At 34.6% G+C, this 17,572-nt stretch overlaps 1 protein-coding gene across 1 annotated transcript in view; it reads left to right on the plus strand.

Annotated features, from left to right (window-relative positions):
• Positions 1-17,572, plus strand: part of MAN2A1 (mannosidase alpha class 2A member 1) — a 163,746-nt gene that overhangs the window by 66,349 nt on the left and 79,825 nt on the right. The window contains exons 6-9 of the mRNA XM_058538311.1: positions 3,298-3,471; positions 6,207-6,393; positions 10,006-10,183; positions 15,757-15,956. Coding sequence (XP_058394294.1) covers positions 3,298-3,471; positions 6,207-6,393; positions 10,006-10,183; positions 15,757-15,956 — 739 coding nt within the window. The remainder of the gene's footprint in view (positions 1-3,297; positions 3,472-6,206; positions 6,394-10,005; positions 10,184-15,756; positions 15,957-17,572) is intronic.

Here is a 17,572-nt window from a genome sequence, read left to right on the forward strand (position 1 = left end):
CGGTGCATAGGTCCACGCCCGGGATCTGGACCCGTGGACCCCGGCCACCGCCTTCCAGTGTGTGAATTTAACCACTACGGCACCGGGCCAGCCCCACTCATGTTCTAAGTTTGTTAGGTTTGCCAAAAATTGAGTGGTGTGTTTATTCTTTCTAATGATTATTTCCTGTAATTTTTCTTAACAGTTTTTACTTTTATATATTTTGATAATCTTAATCTTGCATGATGGCAAAAAGTCTTTTCTATAACCTTCTTTGGTTTTATTGGCAAATGTGCCCTCTTTATAAACTTTTGGATTTTTCTTATACTCTACTTTTCCCTAAATTTATCCCTTACCCCCATTTTAAAAATATTTGCTTACACCAAGGAAAACCCTAGTGGAATCCTGAGTTCCTTTCTAGGTCTCTCCCTAGCTGTCACCTTCTTTCATATCAAAGTTTTAAGAAATGTAGTTTACATTCTCTCTTTTCTACAACATTACCTCTCAGAGATTCTTTAATCCATTGCAGCTAGATTGCTACTCCTGTGGATCACGTGATTTCGATAGAGAAAATCTCACCAGTCAGGCTAAAATCTCAGACATCACTGTAGCATTTGATGTTGATTTTTACCCTTGTCTGTAAACTTATTCTTCCCTTGTTATTTGGGACAACACATACTCCTTTTTCATTTTATAACTTAATTTTGATATAATTTCAAACTTATAAAAAGTTGCATGATAGTACTTGGGAAGGACTCCTATATATCCTGTACTTAGATTCACATGCATATTTTTCTGAACCATTTGAGAGAAAGTTGCAGGCATCTTGTCCCTTTGTCTCTCAATACTTCATTGTATATTTCCTAAGAAATAGGGATATTTTCTTATATAACTGGAAGGTATTTATCGAATCAAGAATGTTAGCAGCGATACAATACTATAATCTAGTTTACAGGCAATATTCAAATTTTGTCAATTTTCTCAATAATTTTTTTTATAAAATCTGCTTTTTTTCCCTCCATTCACATCCAACCCAGGGTCGTGTATTGCATTTAGTTGTCATGTCTCTTATAGTCTCCTTTCTTCTGGAACAGTTCTTCATGCTTTCTTTGGATTTCTTGACCTTGATATTTTTGAGGAGTGCAGATCTCTGTTGTAGAAAGTTTCTCAGTTTGAATTTGTCTCTTTCCTCGTGATTAGCTTCAGGTTGTTTATCCTTCCTATTTATCAATTTACCTATCTATTAATGTAATCTAACCTAATCTATTTATTTTGCTAGAATATCACTGCAGTGATGTTCTGTTGTCCTCAATACATCTTTGATGTCTCTCCATTCCAGTATTGATGATGCTAGCCTTGATCAGTTGCTTAAGTTGTGTCTATTAAGTTTCTTCGCTGTACTGTTAGATTTGCCCCTTTTCTAGTTAATAACTAATTTGTGGGGATACATTGAGAATAGGTAAATATCCTGTTCCTCGTGAAACTCTCAAGCTTTAGTTTTAGGATCCACAGATGATTTTCTAACACCATCGTTCCTTCTATAATTATTAGTTGGCATTCTATGAAAAAGAAGAGCTTTCTTTTTTATTTCCTATTTATTTATGGACTCATGAATTCTTATTTTATTCAATGGGTTATAATCCAGTAATATTTATTTTGCTGCCGCAGTTGTCCCAAATTTGGCCACTGCAAGCCCCTTGAAGCTGTCTCCTGAGTTATTTTAGTATGTTCTCATGATTCTTTGACCATTTCTTTACTTTATGGCCCAAGAATATGTTCCAGGCTTATTTTGTACTTTCTTGACCTCAGCCCTAGAATAAGCCATTTCTTTAAGGTTATTAATAGAGCATGGTATTTAAAGATCAAGATCTGGGAGCTAAGATGTGCTCGTTGGTACTGGGGTGTTATTGCATGTAGGTCCTGTTGGTGCACTGAGCTAGGAAATGTGTGTGTATATATATATATAAAAAACCATAAGTTAATGTTATCTCCTATTTCAATTCAATATTATAGGGTACATTCCACTCTCTCATATTTATATATTTTGTAATTCCTTTTATTAACAGTGTAAAACCTGACTTCCTTGTCCTAATTTGCTCTATCTTGGAATACGTGAAAGATAGTTTCAGAATTGTTAAACCCATACTACCACAAACAACAAAATTACTAAATAGAGTTCAAGATTTCTTTACAATTTTTGGAGGTAAATTACATATGTGAAATGCACGAATCTTATGTGGTCAGTTCTTTGAGTTTTGAGACATACTCTTGGTCCTCTGAGAGTTCTAACTTTTCCTTCTCAGTCTCCTTTGCTGGCTTCCCATCTCTGTGTTAATCTTCAGTATTGTTTTACAGAGTTCTTCCCTCTGCTATCTTTTCTGTTACTCTGTGTTACACCTATTTGCATGATATTCTCTGCAACTGGAGTCAGGATCAATATTAACTCATTTTTGTAATCCCAGGGCCTCTCATAGTCTTAGGTATATGGAGGGTGCTAAACAGATGTTTGAATGAAAAAATGCACATAGTAATATTACTTATGTCGATTTATAGGTTGTATGCAGAAGCCTTCTTTGAGAATCCTGAATAAATAAAAGATCAGATTTGTATAATGCTAGATGAATAATTTTCATTAATTTGAGCTTGTGCATTTATTTTTATTTTTTACGTTTTATCCTCTGTGAAATTGAGATATATCTTTAGTTGATGGCTCTTGTAATTGGTGTGAATCAGGTGTGAAAATTCCATTGACCCGTTCTAGGTAGAGAGAAAGTACCTCAAAATATCTTAAGTTTAATGAAATATGGTACAGTTATTTTGGCCAGTTCTGCCACTGTGTAGTATGAATTGAGGCTGTTGTAAGGTATAAATGCCTGAAAATCCCTCAATGTTGGAGTTGGGGAGTACAAGTTGAAATGAGTTAGATTCCTTTTCTTTATTACATAGCAGTGAGTTGCTGGGTTATCCAGCTCCACAAAAGACAGGACTGTGAGATCCTAGAGGGCAGGAACTTGGTTTGTTTGTTTCTCTAGCTCTGTTGAATAGCAGTAGCTTTCTAATATCTATAAGGTGGCAGAGTCGTTATTTCAGCTTCAACTGATTAACTTCCAGTGCAGTTCCCCTGCCTGGGAGGACATGGCAGAATCTTCCCATCAGGGAGTCCTACTGGGAGTGCTCCGTAAAGGGAAATGCTGGGCAGCTCCTTTGTCTGAGAACCCAGCATACCATAGAACTCTGATGGGTCTGAATCTGTTGTGATTTCTTTTTATTTCACTCATCAATTTCTAAAAAAATAACACTTATTTTCTTTGTCAACAGGAGTGAAACCTCGGTCCGGTTGGGCTGTTGATCCTTTTGGACATTCACCAACAATGGCTTATCTTCTAAAACGTGCTGGATTTTCCCACATGCTTATCCAGAGAGTTCATTATGCAGTTAAAAAACATTTTGCATTGCAAAAAACGCTGGAGTTTTTTTGGAGACAGAATTGGGGTATGTAGGGTTTGATGAAAGTTGAAGATCTCCCTTGACCTAGATGTTATTTCACAAGGGTTATGAACTCATGCTGTATGGGTTTCATTCAGAGTGTCAGTCTTGAAAGTCAGGTTGCCTAAAGATTACACATTCTTATAATTACTTTTCCAATGTATTTGTGTCAAGATTATTTTAAGCACTGGTAAAGATATTTATCTGTAAAACATTGTAGATTCTTTTTTATGTCTAAAGGAAGTAAATAAATATAAGGAATCAGTATTCTGCAAATAATGCTTTCACTTCTATTTTAAAAAGCACCTGTTTTGTAACAAAGTTGAACATGCATTAGAACTGATATTCAGTCATTTATCTCATATTCAGCCAGTGCTTCTTCCTTCTGTCTCTCCTGTCTCTGCATCTAGTAAGAATTGCCTTTTAAAACCTTAATCCTGTCCTTCTAGAACATCCCTCATATTACCTGTATTGCAGGTTTTCACATTGTGTTCTGTGGGCATCCAGACGTTCCAAGGACATCCGTCTGCAGCCCTTTGCTGGAGGAGAAGAGATAAGATTTAGTCCTCTTGGGAGGCCTTTGCCTTTCCCAACCCCCATTTAATTCAGAACACCTTATTTTTTAATTTATTGAGTCCTTATTAAGGGCCGTGCATTGTGTTCTATGCTTCAGATCCACTCTCTCATTGAATCTTTATAGTTATCCTTTAAATTAGGTTCTAGTATTATCCTTTTTAAATGATGAAGAATTGGAGGCCCAGGTATGTGAAGCCATTTGCCAAAAAGTCTTACAGGTAGTAGATACAGAGCTGAGTTATGAATCCAGTTCCGTGCAGTTCTGAAGCCCAGGCTCCTAGGCCTCTGGCATGCACTGCCATCCCAGTATTGAGTTCTCAGTAAGATTTCATTTGACAAAAGGATTTTGTCGCTAAAACAATGTACAAAAGTTACTGCATTACATCATACTTGCTTTCCTGTATAATCTAGACCCCCTTAAGTATTTTGGAAAAATCATTTGTAAATCTAGACAGTAACTTTCTTATATGTATTACTGTTTTTTCAATAAGGAAAGAAATTAGCTATATAATTTTGTATTCTGGAAAATTAAACCTGTAAGGAAAACAAGAACTTGTAGGGGGTGGCACGCTGTATAGTTTGATCAAATGCAAAGGAGCGTGTTAATTAAAAAAAAAAAAGGGATCGTGAATTTGAAGAAGCCCTACTCAAACAATTGCCTACATTCAAATTGACCATAAGTATCAGTCAGCAAGAAATTACTGAGTACTTTTATGTACTTAATACCGTGCTAGGAAGAAATATAGAAAACATCCTTGCCTATAAGGAAATTATCGTCTAATTTGTAAAAGCACCAAATGCGGCAGATAAACTGAAATGTGTAAATGAGATGCTAAACAGTATGGTGTGAGGAGCAATAGTGGGATGTTGGGTATGTCCTTGATCCACAGGAGAAAGGAGGAGGGAATTGGCATCAGTTCTGGGACTTGTGACAACCTCGGTGCAGATAGCATGCATTAGTGACCGGCATCATAGTGTCACATTTGTGAACATGATTCAATGAAACTGACAGCACAGAAATATAGAGATTATAATAGCTTTACAGTTTGGAAAAGAACTGGTAATTATTTTAACTAAATGGAGTATGAGGTAAAACTGGAATATTTTAAGACTTATTTGATAGATTTGAATACGGTGCTTTGAAATTATGTTTTGGAATTAAGTTGAGCTTTGTGTATTCTGGTTCTTAATGAAGCAATTGTTTTCATTTTTTTTAATGTAAATGTTGCTTTTTGGTTTTTCCTTTTGTCTGTCTTTATTATAAAAGCAATGCATACTCATTCCTCAAAATTGAAAATCCTTACATAAGTAAAGGGAGAGAGCTATTTACAGGTCAGGATCGTACAAAGATAACCACTTTCAACTACTAGTTAAGTCCTCCAGTCTCACTTGGTGGTTGGCTTCTGACCTCTCAAGGGCAGTCATATCAACACATACTGACATTGAGGTTTTAATTAAATACAATTCTGCATCAGGAGTCAGTGCTTGTTTTCCATATCTTTTTTGTTTGCTTTGTTTTTATTACTGTTTTTGGTTTTGAAAATTCCTTTTACTTTTCCTATGCTTCCTTCTTGGTGAAAGGTCCCACTGGCTCATAAAGAGCCCATAAAGGGGGCACATCAGGGAGACCCCATGAACTCTACTGCTTGCCCTTCCTTCTCCTCACTCAAGTAGACAGGAATTTGCCCAGGATTTTCACAAGCCCCCCCTTTCTTCCTTTGTTCTTCCAGTTCCCCCTTTTACTCTCTTTCTGCCGCCTTCTCACCCTGCCTCTGCAGCTAATGCAATGGTCTCTCTCGCTGTGTCCTGTTAGCTGAGGTGGGAACAGATGGGGCAGGAGCTGGCAGCCAGGAATGGGCATGGATGAGCCGGTTATAACTTTTGCTTTTGCTCAGTTTGTATCCTTCCAGCAGATACTGGTTCATAACAGGGCTTTTCTGACTCTCCTAAGTTTAGATAGAGGAGGTAGAGACTGAGATGTGAGCATCTTCTTGCAGTCTGGTGGTCATTAAATGCTGCTGGTGTTTATGTACTATTAGTAGTTAAAGGGATTGTTGGTTTAGGGTAGAGTTTGCATTATATCTGTATAAAGTACTGGCATATTTCAAACAGTTTTGGGAAAACAAAATTTATAAATACAGGTTTCTGTTGGCTCTTTATTTTAGATCTGGAATCTGTCACAGATATTTTTTGCCACATGATGCCCTTCTACAGCTATGACATCCCTCACACTTGTGGACCTGATCCTAAAATATGCTGCCAGTTTGATTTTAAACGGCTTCCTGGAGGCAGATTTGGTTGTCCCTGGGGAGTCCCCCCAGAAACAATATCTATTGGAAATGTCCAAAACAGGTATGAAAATATGCATTTCATAAGACAACATTTTGAACAAGCAAGCATTAGTTGCTTGTTGCTGAAGGGTTGAATAAATGGGCTTCAGTAGCCAACATTATCTTTGTTCAAGGTATTCATTCAAACCAGATCTAAAGCGACTTAAAAATGCCAGAGCCTGACTATGCCTCTTATGTGTTATAACTTAATGGAAAGTGAACAATAGTAGATCAATGTACAATGGATAACCTATAATACACTGTTATTACCCTCTCCTTTGCCCTCATTGTAAAAACCATGTACTGTGTTTGATTGATTTCATATACTTTTGTTGATAATAAAACTTACGGTCTCTCTTGTATAAATTGGTAAGAAAAGCAACCCAACTGCAAAAACACGTTTATTGAAATGGAACACATAAAGAATGTAATTATTTGTTCCCTTAATAACAATTTCAATAATAGTGAAAGCTGCCCAGCTCTGATGAAGACGTATTTTTGCATCTTTCTGATGTTTTAATTTTAATTAGAAATATTTATACTTAAAGATATTTAAATAAAAATCAAAGGAATGAATCTTTTTTTTTTTTTTTTAAGAAGAAAATTGTGCTAATGAGGGAAGCATCTCATTAAACCAAGTTAACTATAGTTCTAATTTGGGTGCTTTTAAAATTTAATTTCTTCACTTAAAAATTAGTGGTGTATAATGTATTAAAATAGAACATTGTGTTGTAGTATAAACAACTCACCTCTGCTAGAAAAATAATATAGCCTTTTAAATAAAGCAAGATCTTTGTACTGTGCTCTATCAAATCTATTTATTTAAAAAAATTGCTTTTTAAAAAATGTGTGTGAGGAAGAAGGTGAGATTGGGTCTCTTTGCCTTGAGCGAGTCCTTGTGGTCATAAAGAAAATATTCCAGCATGAGCCTCTCACTGTGGCAGACACAAAACTATTTGAGCACGACAGCCTTCTTGAAGCCTTGGATCCCTTCTGTCAAAATTGGACTTTCATTGTTTTGAAAAACTGTTCAAGATTAGGGATCAACCTGGTTTCATTTTCTTGGTTCCTACAGCAGTGAGAGTCAGTGAGGACACTGCTTTCTAGGGTTAGGCCATAAGAGAATAATTCAGTATATTATGTAGCAAAAGTTGAAGTAAAAAGGAAGAGGTAGGGGGAAGGGGTAGCCTTGCCTGTCTACTTGGGCAAACAGCTGTTTGTCACTGAATCAGTTATTTGCAGTACTCCTCTCAGCACAGGTGGTCAGGGATAGGGAACTTCTGGAAGGGTAGCCAGATGCTTCAGGTGGGGAGTCCCAGTGCACGCACAGGTCTTGTGAGGCCCCCTCTTTTCCTTTCTTGGGTGCTGCTGAGAGTACCCCAGAACCATTTTGTGTAATCCTTTTGCTGTGTCATCTAACCCTTCAAAGATTACCCCCCCAAGGAACGTACTTTGTGCTCAGTCAGTTCCAGTGATTCTGAAAGTAGTTTCCAGGCACCTAGGGGCATACGGGTGAATGAATCTATGTAATACTTATGTAGATTTTTTAAAAACCTCTTATGAGTCTTGAAATCTTAAGAGGATTTCTGCTGGTTACTTCACATTCCTATGTCACTTTCCTTTTGATTTTGTGATGAAGGGAGATTAAACATGGCCGTTCCAGCTTAGTGGCACTTGATTTTTTAATACCCTAAAGAAAATGAAATTTAACTATAATATACAGGTTGCACACTTGATACATTCAGTTCAACAGGCTCCTCCACTTTGCAAATAAGAAATACCGTTCTCCATCAAGTTCAGTTTTTGGTCTGTGTTTTACGTATGATGAGTTACATGTCAGATGATTTGATGTTTCAGGGAATTTTTTTCGGTTCTAGTTAAGTTGTCATTTTTTACCTGGTAGAATAAGTGAAGAGCGAATTACAGCTGCACATCTTAAGATGTGTTGTTGGTCAATTCATTCCTCCTTAGTTTTCCATATATTTAGTGAGCGTCGGCTACTTTCCAGGTGGTGGAGGTGGGTCCCTTGGCTTTCTTGGTGTTGACAATTTCTGAGCAGGAGCTTGGGAGTTAGGATAGATGCTGAATGGAAAATGTTTCTGTTTATGATTTAATTAATGTTTATGATTTCTTTCCTTCTATATGTTTTATACATATACATGAAAGATATGGTATATCTAGTAGTAAACTTTGCGATGTGTTTAAATAATCACATATCCTTTTTTATGCTCATCGCCTATGGGATCTAGTTGGATGCTCAATCGTAGTATATTTTATATCAGTGATTTATATATTTGGTTTTTTTCTTCTTATTTATTTTGGTCTTATTTATCTTTATATGTGGTTAATCTTGTATTTTTTTTTAATTTAAGTAATAATCTAAAATTATTTTTCGTAAATGTGGAATATTAGTAAATTACTAGTAAAAATTAAGTACTCTACTGAAAAGCTAATCTCAGAAAACTAAGCGTTATATGTTACATAAGAATATTATGGTTATATTTTACTCACCAAGTTATTAAATTTTTGCTAATAATTTAATATTTGCAAAGCAATTTCAGAGACTATCAGTATAAAAAGATCATATGAGATTCTAAATTTAGTTAAATGCTTTTTCATAATTTCTGTAAAATGCCTCTTTCCATCATTAATGTTCTTTGAGTTTCTTTCATAAGATTTTTTTTGTGAATTGGAATTTACTTCTGAATAATCCTTGAAGTGGACATTGGAATACTGGATAAAAGGCGTGTTGGTCTTTTATCACTAATTTTCTTAATCTTTGGCATTATAAACATGGAGAGCTTCTCTGGTTCTTCTGCTTGTTTAATTTCATCTTTACAAGCCCTTCCTCTTAGTTTGTATTCTCAGACTTCCTCAAATCGTGTCCCAATTCAGCATTTCCCAAAGGGTTTTCTGCAGAAAACTAGAATATGAAATGTAAAAGCCCCTCAACACATTGTGTTTAGCTGACCTTTTGAGTTATGGGTTAGAACCTAGAGAGGTAGAAACCAAAAGAGGTCATTCAACTCCTAAGCTCTATCTGTTGATTAGTATTGAGAAGGACACTGTGACAAATACTCAGGTTATTCATGGCAGGCTTTAAATGAGTTGATTTTCTTCCTTTAGAAAAGGAAATATGGTTCTATAATTGGTTTCATTCAAAATATTATACTTTTTTATGTTTAATCAGGCAATTTTAGATTAGAGAAAGAGATATTAAGTCAAAGCAAACTTCAAAGTTGATATAGATGAGAAATCCTTATTGTTTTCTTGGGCTAAATTATTTTAAAACACGGGCAATCTGGGATTTAATCTCTGTGGCTGGCTTTTAGGAGGGCATTGATGCCCCTGATAATTATATGCCATAGTTAGGTATGTGACTTTATTTCTCTAAGGATAATCCATTGGAAAACTATGGGTTTTTCCCTCTGGTAAGAATTTATGAGTATTTTAAATGGATAATGAAAACTAGTACAGTACGTTAAAAAAAAAAATCTGCCTTGTAATTAAATCATACTAATCTAAAGTACAGGTAAAATATACAATAATTTCTATTAATATAATGCATTTTTTAATGAGTTGTCCCATTGTCTTTTTTTTAATACTATTCATGTTTTCCTTTTTTCTTTTGTAGGGCTGAGTTGCTTCTAGATCAGTACCGAAAGAAGTCAAAGCTTTTCCGTACTACAGTTGTCCTGGCCCCACTAGGAGACGATTTCCGCTTCTGCGAACGCACAGAATGGGATCATCAGTTCAAGAATTATCAGCTGCTTTTTGATTATATGAATTCTCAATCTAGATACAATGTTAAGGTAATGAGAAATATTTAATTATGTTAGTGTATTTGAAGTTGAACCTTCATTTTTAAATGAGGCTAAAACACGATAGCTTTAGTTTCTTTGTCCTGCATCCTAGTATTTCTTAGAAAGTGTAATTCATTAAGAGGAAAATTATTTTATACTATAGTTCCTTTTCTAAACTTGTCCCTTTCTTACCACTCCTTGAGGATTAAAAAGGCATTAATTTTATGTCGTTGAAAACATGCACCTACTAAGTTGTGATATTCATTTTTCAGTGATGTCCTGTTTTTCTACCAGCAGTAAAAGTTTGTTTCTCTCTGACAGTTGCATCCTTGTGATTTAGTAGTGTGACTGGTAGATGCAGATGAACATCTCATGAATTTTGCAAACAAATGTCCTGTGTCCAGAGAATATACTACCATTTTTCTTAGATGAGAAGACTTCTAAAATTAATCATTGTCTGTAGTTCCTTTTTTTTTCTTGTGGAAAATTTAAAATGAAACCTAAAGTTTTGAGAATAACATAAAACATACACTAAAGTTTTGAGAATAACACAAATACCCCTCTGCTCCCCATATCTATGACTCAGCTACAACATTCATCAACTTAAGGTCACTCTTGTTTCAGCTGTACCCCACTGTCATCTCACTCCTCTCCCTGGGTTTATTTTGGAGCCAGTCAGATGTCATGTAGTTTTATCTATAACCATTCCAGTATGTATCTCTAAATGATAAGGACTCTGTTTAAAAATATAGTTATAGTACCATTATCACATCTAAAAAATTAACAGTAATTCAATTATATCATATGTCCAGATAGATTCAAATTTTCCTGATCTCATAAAAGCATTTTTTAACAGATGCTTTGTGTGAGTCAAGATTCACACAAAAGTTCTATATTAGACCCTATATGAGAAAACTAATTATCTGACATGTTTAACATTTTCACATATTAACCTTTAAGACAGTGGAAGATCTGTGAAAATACTAGAGAAAGGAAGGGATGTTACTGTGTAGGAAGTTAAAAAGCTGATGACAGACCACATTTTACATAGTGAGAATGCAAGTTTATTAAGTAAACTTGAATAATATCAAATAAATAAATAAAATATCAAGTTTATTTAAGATCCTTACAACTGAATTTCTACCAGATTATGAACTCTGAGCATCGGGACTGTGTTTAAATCATTTTTGTAATCTCCTCAAAGATGAAGCTCGTACATGAACCCTTAATTAGAGGACGGCGTATGTATGTGGGTATCTTATCTCTCAGTACTTCTTCCTGGAGAATGGTTTGAGATCCATAGAAGGAGCTACTGCCTAACTCTGAAGAACTAAATCCTGATTTTAGTATTTTACTTATTTCCTCCTTGTTTGCCTACTGGAACAATTTTGTAAAGTAATTTTAAAAATTGAAGTATCGTGTACACAGGAGAAGGGCACAAACCATAATTGTACAGAGAATTTTATCAAGTTAAAAAACCCCCATGTAACTATCATCCAGATCAAGACATAGAACAAATATTTATAGCACCCTGGAAGAGTCCCTCAGATGTTCTCCAAATCATTACTAACTCCTGCAAAAGTAACCATTATTTTCACTTCTATCACCATGATTAGTATTGCCTGATTTTAAATTTTGTAAGAAGGAAATCTTAAGTATGTGTTATTTTGTGTCTGGCTTTTTTTTTGCTCCACATTATGTTGGTGGGACTCATCCATGTTGTTGCATGTAGCAGTAGTTCATTCATTTTTAGTGCTGTGTAGTATCTCTAGTATCCATTTGATAACTATACCACAATTTATCCATTCTTTTGTTGATGAACATTTAGGTTGTTTCCATTTTTTTTGTCTATTACAAATAAAGCTGCTTTGAACATCCTATACATGTTTTGGTATACATGTGTATAAGTTTATGTGGGTCTAAACTGGGATGGGACTTTTGGTCATTGGGTATGCACATGTTCGACTTTAGTAGGTATTGCCTCACAGTATTCCAAAATAGATGCTCTAATTGTTGCATTGTGTGACAGTTTCAGGTGCTCCACTTCCTTACTCAGACTTTGTATTGTCAGGATTTTTAAAAAAATTTTTATCCTTTATGATAGATGTGGTGGTTTTATTTTGTGTTTCCCTGGGAGTTAATGAGGTTGAGCCTCTTTTCATAAGTTTATTGCTATTTGGGTATCTTCTTTTGTGAAGTGCCTATTTAAGTCTTTTGAGGATTTTTAATTAAATTGAGTAGTCTGTCTTTTTCTTACCGTTTATAGTTCTTTTATATATTTTAGGTTGATTCTTTTTTCAGATAAAAGTTATGCAAATATTATCTTTCACTTTGTAGCCTGTGTTTTCTCTTAATGCTATCTTTTGATGAACAGAAATTTTTAATTTTAGTTAAATCTAATATAACAATATTTTCCTTTATGGTTAATGCTTGTTATGTTCTGTTTAAGAAATTTTTGTCTACCATGGTCATGAAAATGCATTTCTCGTGAAGCTATCCTCTAGAAGCTTTATTGTTTTACCTTCAACATTTAGGTCTACAGTCCATTTGGAATTGATTGTTGTGACTCATGTGACGGTAGGGATCAAGATTCATTTTTGCCCGTATAGATTTCCAGAACCATTTATTGAAAAGACCATAGTTTGCCCATTGCACTGCAGCATCATCTTTTTCATTAATTTTGAGTGAGACTGCATTTATGTGGATCTGTGTCTAGACCCTCTATTCAGTTTTGTCTATTTGACTAATCTCGCACTGTCTTAGTTACTACAGTTTTATAATAGAACTTAATGTTTGATAGTATGTCTACTAATTTTGTTCTCCTTCTCAAGATTGCATTGGTTATTCTTAGTTCTTTATAGTTCTATATTTGCTTAGGATCAACTGGTAAATTTCTACGCCCCCCCTCCCCCCCAAAAAAAAACAGGTTGAGATTTTGTTTGGGATTGCATTGACTCTATGGATCAATTTGAGTACACTTAACTTCCTTACAAATATTAGGCCATTTAATCCATTAACATGGTATATTCTGTGTATAAAAATACAGTTGACTTGTGCATTTTAACCTTGTATCCAGTGACCTTGATGCATTTCCTTTCTTTCCAGAATTTTTGTCCCTCAAGTCCTGGCTGCTTTGATTGCCCTTGGATATCTTCAAACAAATTTTTTTTTCTCTGTATAGTTTATCTAATTATATATATTCTCTGGGATGTTTAAAGTTACTTTGTCTAAGCTGGAAGTGTAAGTTTATTATTATTTTCTTTTAATGAAAGGAAAAATAAAAGTAAGTACTTGAGTTTAGATGGCTGAGAAATTGGTATTGGATTAGCCAAGATAGCTAGTTTGCCATTGATCATCACTTGTTTAACAGTTTGTGTAATTTTTCCTATGTTATTGTCCTGATAGAGGCCTTTAAGATTATGTTTAAGATTGTTATGTTTAAGATTTAATTTGTTGCCTTTTAATGTAAAAACCATTTAAACATTTTTATTTGGTTATTTTTTTAGGCATCCCAAATACTTTATTTGAGCCACTAAGAGACTCCATAGAAGAATTTATGTTAAATAATTTGTTTTGAAACTACTCTATCATATATAGAGGATTATATTTCAATCCTTTAAGGTTGAATTAAGTTTGTGAGAAAGCCCACTAGGCCACTTACATAAACTTTGCTCTGGGAAGTTGCCAAGGAGGAAATATTTTCATCCTGGTTAATACCAAAAATTAATGAAATATATTTAAAGAGTATACTCCATTGTTGGTATTAACTCTGTAGCATGCCATAGTTCCCTAACATCTGAAACTGAAAGGGATTTTTGTTATCTAATAGAAATCTCTTATTATATAGATCAGCAAAGTCAGCCTAAGAAATATTTAGATCATTGAGTATTTTGCCACTATTATTGTGTGTACTTCCCTGAGCTCATCTGTGCCTATTGGGTCTGAAGGTAATGCCATATTTCCCTGTATTTGTGACCCTCGTTTCTTATATGGTTACACATATACTCATATTCTGCTTCTTTGTAATGCAGTTGAATGAGTAGTAATACTTACAATATTAGTTAAAATGTATTGAGTGCTTATTATTTGTTATTAACTTTTTAAAGTGATTTACTTTATTTGTTTAATTCTCTGAACATTTTCTGGTAGATACTATAATTATTCCCATTATAGATAAGGAAACTGAGGCACAAATAGATTAATTTGCCCAAGACACACTGTATTTGGTGAAGCCAACATAAGAGTAGATAATGTAGTTGAAAATTGCTTTTCTTTAATGTATACAAGATTTAGACATAATCATCTATTTTGCTGTTACAAAACTTATTGTATCATAATTAGATTATAGTAACATATTTGTCTTACTAATATCATTGTTGTGCTTCCAGTTGAAGTTTTGCCTTTGCAGTGGAGAAAGAATAGCTAAAACTTACACCATTATTTGCCAGTCATGTTTCTAAGCATTTTACTTAGAACCTCATTAGCTGTAACACAGCAAGACACATAGACATTATATAATATGCTCAAAACTACGTGTTAGGTAAGTGGTAGAGATAGAATACAAACCCATACCATCTGGATCCAGGTTCTGGATACTCTCAACCACTCTGCTAGAGTGCTGCTAACTGTTTTTAACTGCTGTTAATTATTTTTCTGCCATGTTGAATCAAAATGGCTTTCAATATCTGTGTGTGTGTGTGTGTGTGTGTGTGTGTGTGTGTGTGTGTGTATATGTATGAATGTATAAGGTTGGAAACAACAAAATGAGCATCTTATTAAAAGGAACATGTTGCCTGTTGAATTATCTGTTTCTATCTAACAACACTGCCTTTTAATATCTGTTTACAAGGTCTGGTATAATGTTTATGTTTTCCTTTGATTTATAGAATAATTTAGGCTCATAAAAGTGGATTTATGTACTGGTAATTTAAATCATTAGTCAGAAAGACCTTTCATTTGAGCAGTCAACCTTGCAATTCTCATCACTCTTTTGTGTTTTACTTCTCTTCAGTGTTACCTGCTGGTAGAAAGTTCATTTTTTTTAATGACTTGCTGTTCTTAAAGTCTGTCCCCTCTCCCTTATAAGAACTCAAACTAGGGGGAAGGAGAGGCCAGCGGGGAGGGTATGTGCATATGATATATGAAAATACTTAATGACTAACAAAACTGTTCTTCCAGATTTCTGGAACATTTTGCTGAAAATATGTCTTTTATTTTAGCTGCTTCCTCTATCTTTCATTCAAGTCTGGATTACTGTATGCCCTGTTCCTTGCACACTTTGAAATTCTAGAGATATGTTAGGAATTTTCAGATCCATAAATTTGTACATCTAAATAGCTCTTCTTCTAACTGCTTAAATGTACAAGTTTTCTCTTAGTTTCATTTGGGACTTGATGCAAGTAAAAGAAAGAGTCACTGAGTATTTTTTTCCCTTGCTTTTGAGTTTTGTAAATCCTGAGCTGTATATTCATCTTAACTTGGAAGCAACATCTTAAATATTTATTAGTAACTTTTGCTTTCAGTGCTAGAAGTAATATTAAGGTAGAGATAAATAATTCAAGTGTAACTTTTGTTTTTACTAGATACAGTTTGGGACTTTATCAGATTATTTTGATGCACTGGATAAAGAAGATGCAGCCAATACAAATAGCCAATCGATGTTCCCTGTTCTAAGTGGAGATTTTTTCACCTATGCTGACCGAGACGATCATTACTGGAGTGGCTACTTTACATCGAGACCCTTTTACAAACGATTGGATAGGATATTGGAATCTCATTTAAGGTACATTTACCTTTAGATAGCTACGTTTATTTATGCACTTTTTTATGTTATCATAGCCTTTTCATAGAGTTCTGCATAATATACAACATTTATGCAGTGTTAGGATGTGGTTAATGTAATTGTGAAATTTTAATGCCGTTAGAAATATGTCTCCAAAGCATAATCAAATTATTACATGGGTTTTTGTTCTGGAAGGAAAAGAAGTTTACGTAATTAGATTTTCTGGGAGTTGTATTCTGTGTTTTATATTTTTCTAATTAGCTACCTCTATTGTTTGACCCCATGCTAATATTCAGTGACATCGTCATGTGTGTCTACAGGTCATTAATCTGGCAGGCTGAGTTGTTGAAACAGGGGCAAGGGTCAGAAGGAGCAAATAGGGCCTCTCAGCAGCCAAAGTGTGGGTCTCAAAGTACATACTCTAAAACTAATGTATTTTATGTGTGGGAGAACTTGAGAGGCTCCATCTCAGTTCAAATAAATAAGTATTTATTTGAAACACATTTCTGTAGGTATGATTGTCTGCTTAGAAGAACAAAATTTGAAAGAGGTGAGAACTGATGGAGGCAGAGTGATTGGTTGAAAAAGGAAACTGACATGGAGAAGACAGAAAAGTCAATAGAAAACGTAAAAACACTCTAAACCAGCATTATCCGCTAGAACTTTCAATCACTGTCCAATAGAACTCTCCGCAGTGATAGAAATATTCTGTTTCTGTTTCTTCTCTGTCTAGTATGATAGGCACTAGCCACATGTAATGCTGAGCACTTGAAATGTGACCAGCATGACTGAGGAACTGAACTGTTAATTTCATTTAATTTTGATTAATTTAACTGTAAATAGCCACATGTGGCAGGTGGCTATCATGGAGAGTATAGTTCTAAGTAACAGAGTCTGGTTGCTTTTTGTTTTAGGGACTCCTGAGGCTTTTTCTAGGTGTGTGTAGCACAGGAGGGTAATTTATTTTCATTATGAATTTATTTTCAATTCAGTTCAAATCATGAATTCATGATGATTAATTTTCACGGTGAATCTCAGTATTAAAAATAAGTTGTACCTACCTTCTTCTGTGTACCAGTGGAAACTGAGTACATTTCAGAAAGCCTTTTTATAAAAATCGTGAATTTCTTCAAGAATTGTACTTTGATATAGTAGTATGTGTTTTTATTATTTTTACTGTTGTACTGTTATCATTATTTCAAAAGCCTAACCTTTGACTGTTTTTTTGGAATATTCACAAATGTGCCAGATAAATACATATTAATTTATTTATAATAAAATAGTATTTATATATTGTAGAGTTTTATGCATTCTTAACCAATAGAATGTTAATTAGTTATCTGTTATGTTATTCTAAACTATCAATGATAAAAACAGAGCAAGTAGTAAATAATGTAGAGATTCTTTTGGACCACTGCATGATTTTTTGTTTTTTTTTGTGAGGAAGATCAGGCCTGAGCTAACATCCATGCCAATCCTCCTCTTTTTGCTGAGGAAGACTGGCCCTGGGCTAACATCTGTGCACATCTTCCTCCACTTTATGCGGGACGCTGGCACAGCATGGCCTGACAAGCGATGTGTCGGTGCGCACCCGGGATCCGAACGCCGGGCCGCCA

Source organism: Diceros bicornis, chromosome 1, assembly GCF_020826845.1.
Source record: "Diceros bicornis minor isolate mBicDic1 chromosome 1, mDicBic1.mat.cur, whole genome shotgun sequence".
Classification (NCBI taxonomy): Eukaryota; Metazoa; Chordata; class Mammalia; order Perissodactyla; family Rhinocerotidae; genus Diceros; species Diceros bicornis.